Source organism: Electrona antarctica (genome assembly GCF_951216825.1).
Source record: "Electrona antarctica genome assembly, chromosome: 6".
Lineage (NCBI taxonomy): Eukaryota > Metazoa > Chordata > Actinopteri > Myctophiformes > Myctophidae > Electrona > Electrona antarctica.
The window spans coordinates 51,472,560-51,477,559 of record NC_136811.1 but is presented as its reverse complement, the minus strand read 5'-3'; the positions used below and the strand labels follow the sequence as shown (position 1 = coordinate 51,477,559).

General features: G+C 47.4%; 1 protein-coding gene across 1 annotated transcript in view; it reads right to left on the bottom strand.

Moving 5' to 3' along the window:
• The window catches only part of itga10 (integrin, alpha 10), a 58,240-nt gene that overhangs the window by 14,653 nt on the left and 38,587 nt on the right, over positions 1-5,000 (bottom strand). Inside the window, exons 9-14 of the mRNA XM_079503814.1 lie at positions 4,413-4,556; positions 3,759-3,965; positions 3,004-3,134; positions 1,800-1,966; positions 1,293-1,435; positions 606-719 (exon numbers count right to left, since the gene is read on the bottom strand). Coding sequence (XP_079359940.1) covers positions 606-719; positions 1,293-1,435; positions 1,800-1,966; positions 3,004-3,134; positions 3,759-3,965; positions 4,413-4,556 — 906 coding nt within the window. The remainder of the gene's footprint in view (positions 1-605; positions 720-1,292; positions 1,436-1,799; positions 1,967-3,003; positions 3,135-3,758; positions 3,966-4,412; positions 4,557-5,000) is intronic.

Sequence of the window (5,000 nt, the reverse complement as noted above, 5' to 3'; positions counted from 1 at the left end):
GGAGACAGTGTAGGAGAGACAGACAGTAGGACAGCTGAGAGGGAGACAGTGTAGGAGAGACAGACAGTAGGACAGCTGAGAGGGAGACAGTGTAGGAGAGACAGACAGTAGGACAGCTGAGAGGGAGACAGTGTAGGAGAGACAGACAGTAGGACAGCTGAGAGGGAGACAGTGTAGGAGAGACAGACAGTAGGACAGCTGAGAGGGAGACAGTGTAGGAGAGACAGACAGTAGGACAGCTGAGAGGGAGACAGTGTAGGAGAGACAGACAGTAGGACAGCTGAGAGGGAGACAGTGTAGGAGAGACAGACAGTATGACAGCTGAGAGGGAGACAGTGTAAGAGAGATAGACAGTAGGACAGCTGAGAGGGAGACAGTGTAGGAGAGACAGACAGTAGGACAGCTGAGAGGGAGACAGTGTAGGAGAGACAGACAGTAGGACAGCTGAGAGGGAGACAGTGTCGGAGAGACGGACAGTAGGACAGCTGAGAGGGATACAGTGTAGGAGAGACAGACAGTAGGACAGCTGAGAGAGAGAGAGAGAGACAGTGCTGGGCTGTGGTGTTATGTGACTCCACAGCAGCAGGGGTCAGTGTGGTACTCACAGATTTCTTGACCTGGGTGGGCCAGCCCTCGTCCAGCACGGGACCACTCTCCTCTGTGTCGTTAATCTTAAAACGCAGGGAGAAGCTGATAGGCCGGATGTAGTCTGCTGTGTCCTATGAGAGACCGGGACACGCGTGATGTCATGGCATCAGAGTTGGAAGAAGTACTCAAGTACATGTAGAAATAGAGTTACAAGTAAAAGCATGGTATTCAACATTTACAAAGGTATTTGCATTAAAATATAAGTACTGAAAGTAAAAGTACTCATTTTACAGAATGTCCTTCACAAGATTCCAAATGTATAAAAATGCTTTGAAAATAGCCTAAGTGCAGATAGAGCTGAAGTCATTAATGAATGTTTTGTATAATCTCAGATGTAGTGAAGTATTGAAAACACCCTAAAAGTAAAAAAAAACTAAATCCTCAAAAGTGTACATAAATTGAGGAAATGTATTATTTACTTTACACCACTGTTTTGCACGCACGCACGCACGCACGCACGCACGCACGCACGCACGCACGCACGCACGCACGCACGCACGTACGCACACATGTTTAAAAACGTAACTACAAACGTTGTTGTATGACAAATAATGAAATGAGCAGATCTTGTGATGTGTGTGTGGGTGTGTGTATGTGTGTGTTTGAGTGTATTGTAAAGATTGGAGTTAAGCTGAGGTGCTTACGTAAACGTGGAAGGGCAGGTTGTAGCAGACCGTTTCTCCGGTCTGAACTGTGACCCCCAGCTGGGTGTGTCTCTGGGAGCTGTCGTCAAACAACGCCCGCGCAGAGAACTTCCTGTCGTCCAACATGGCCGCCACCCACAGCTCTAAGCAGAGAGAGAGACGAGAGCTGTACATTCTCTTATATGTAACTCTGGTGATACAGTATTACTTAGTATTGTTAGTTAGTAGGCCTATACATGGTATGTTATCAGAGATTCGTATCAAATGTAACACAATATCTATCACTTTTTGACACTCTTTGAGACTTGACCACCGGAAACTACAACATGACATCACACCGCGATTGTAAGCGCTTCACCGCTCACCCAAACACATCTCTGTTTCTACTAACCACTGTTTCGGTGGTCACCTTATCACCTAAAACTGGAGTATGAAATTCTTGTCTATAACTTGCATGTTTTTGCCTATAACGACACAGAACAGGGCTGAATGTGGTTGATGTCATACCAAAGCTAATGCTGTTGGGACCAGGGGAGCGAGAGACGGACGTGAAGCAGGCGGTGGCGTTGAGACAGGCCGAGTCCCGGCCTCCTCGCAGACACGTCTTCTGGATGACGTTGATGGAGTGAGGCTGGAAGGACAGGCTGACGTTGATCTGGACGATGCTGCGAGAGCTGCAGGGGACATGGAGGGAGGACGGACAGCGTTCAGGGACATGGAGGAAGGACGGACAGCGTTCAGGGACATGGAGGGAGGACGGACAGCGTTCAGGGACATGGAGGGAGGACGGACAGCGTTCAGGGACATGGAGGGAGGACGGACAGCGTTCAGGGACATGGAGGGAGGACGGACAGCGTTCAGTCCACTAGATGTTACACCACACTCCACTTCACAACACCTCTTGTGGCATAAGGTTCCTTATTTCCCTGAGTTAAAGTAACCTGGCTGCGCTGCTTGGATTTTATGCAGTATCCAACTTGACAGCCATGTAAACAAACACACAGAGAATGAGGGCATTTTTTCCCCAAAAGATGCTGATCTACAAGCTTGTAGATCAGCTATTTTCGGGACGCGACCGTGCCCTCTTTAGCTACCGAAGAAGTGGCGTACGACATGGATTTCTACACAGACACATCTTTTCAATGCAAAAATGCTTGCGTTCAAGTTCAGGAGAGTTCAGAAAAAAGGCAATTCTCCTGAATGCTGCCTTCGGGAACAGCACGGAAAGGAAAGGGTAAGTAGTAAATGCTGAGTTCATGGTCTGGAGAGGGCAAAATAACGGGTAAAAAGGCAGGGGCCGAAGCCCTCTTTGATGTCTATGTGTGCACGTGCCTGATGGGCCTCGTGGCTTGGGAAGGCTACTAGACACACACACACACACACACACGCACACACGCACGCACGCACGCACGCACGCACGCACGCACGCACGCACGCACGCACCCACGCACGCACGTACGCACACACGTTTAAAAACGTAACTACAAACGTTGTTGTATGACAAATAATGAAATGAGTAGATCTTGTGATGTGTGTGTGGGTGTGTGTATGTGTGTGTTTGAGTGTATTGTAAAGATTGGAGTTAAGCTGAGGTGCTTACGTAAACGTGGAAGGGCAGGTTGTAGCAGACACACACACACACACACACACACACACACACACACACACACACACACACACACACACACACACACACACACACACGTGTCACCTGAGCAGCACAGCGTAGCCCTGCGCTCCCACCGCCACGTCCAGCAGGTCGTCTCCGTCCAGGTCCAGTCTGGCGCTCACACTGCGACCGAAGTAACGCAGAGACGGGGAGAGAGAGGAGCCCGCGATGCGCTGCAGAGTCACACACACACGCACGCAGGCACACACACACACAAACACACACGCACACACGATTAACTTAGCGAGTGAGAGGCAGACAGAAATGGAGAAGAGGGGCTGACAGCTCAATTTGGCCTACAGGTATGTGATCGAACCTGACACGCACTTAATCCCACGTACAACGTGCTGATACAGTACGTATTATTCTTCCACCTCAAATAACGTCCACAACATGTACAGTAAATATCTGCTGCTATGCTCGCGCACATTGTCTTGTACTTACCGCACCGGGTATGTGTAAATAATTAGATAATGCATAAATAAATAATAAATAGAAAAATATATATACAGTATATTGGTCTCTCTCTCTTCCTCTTGCTCCTCTTCTTCTATCCCTTTCTCTTTGTCACGTTTCTCCACATACAGTAAGACGGCTGCTGTGCATGTTTACTAAACAAAGTTCATATGAAACTACTCAAGAGAGTGCGGATAATCCTTTCGTTATATATCTTCAATATATCTGCACCCAGCTATACTATAAGAGATTATATTCCTCTACTCTCCCCCTGAGTTGAACACGCTTTCTCCCGACAATTTGTGATGCGGTTATAGGAGAGTTAAGCTCTCGTGGCACACCTGCTTGTAGTTGTGGTTGATGTGGATGCCGTCTCCGTGGTAGACATAGAGCGCCCCCCTGTGGTCGTCCTCCAGGGGCGCGCCCACCAGCAGGTCGGTGTAGCCGTCGTGGTTGAGGTCGGGCGCGGGCGCCAGCGCGTAGCCGAAGCGCGCGTCCTGAGACTTGTCCTCCGCATTCAGCGTACCGTTAGCCACGAACATCTCCTCCTGGAGAAAACACAAACATTATGCTTTAAAAGGCTATTTTAACGGTTCTTCGTGTTCCTCATTGCGGTTCTGGAGAATCTTTTTTTTTTTTGTCAAAGTTCTTTGAGGAACCATGATGGTCCTCCTCAAAAGGTTCGTCCTATGGACAGGGTTAAAAACTTACTTTTTCAAATGTTTCATCATTACGAAACATTTTGTATATATATATTTTTTATTAATGAATCGACACAAAAACAAAATACAACTTTTAAGCCGTATTTTATATGTAGTCATATCCAAAAAATTGCGAATTCAGTTAAAAGAGCCGATCTACAAGCTCACTAGCAACTTGTAGATAGGCACTTTTTTCTATTTTTGAAAATATATTATTTAATCGATTATTTATACTTTATTTAATCTGCAAACTGCGAAGAGAACTAGGGAGATAAGAGCAGTTATTCTTCTCACCGCAGTCAGTGTGTAGATGTAGACTCTGCCAGCCTCCTTGTTGCCAGAGCCCAGGTACATGGGAGCTGCCACCAGCAGGACGTCTGTGATGCCGTCCTGGTCTATGTCCAACCCACACAGCTCACTGCCATAGTAGGACCCTATCTGTACCGGAGAGAGAGAGAGAGACAGAGAGAGAGAGAGAGAGAGAGAGAGAGAGAGAGAGAGAGAGAGAGAGAGAGAGAGAGAGACAGAGAGGAGAGAGAGAGAGAGAGAGAGAGAGAGAGAGAGAGAGAGAGAGAGATGCTTTGGCAAACGTCGATCATCAAAATAACAATTCTTCCGCATTCTCTAATTGTGTGGACTTCTTGTAAACGAAGTAATGCAGATGTTTGACAATTATTTAACTCTTGAGAGTGTAAAATGAAACCAAATGGACCCGTATGGGTCCATTTGGTTTCATTTTACACTCTCAAGAGTTAAAGATCTATAAGGGTCCATGTGTTTACCAACTCTAGTCCATCATTTAGCTGCTGGGGACCACCTGGAACCTCCTCAAGGACCACTGGTGGCCCCCGGACCACTGCTTTAGGCAACAAAGAATCGGTG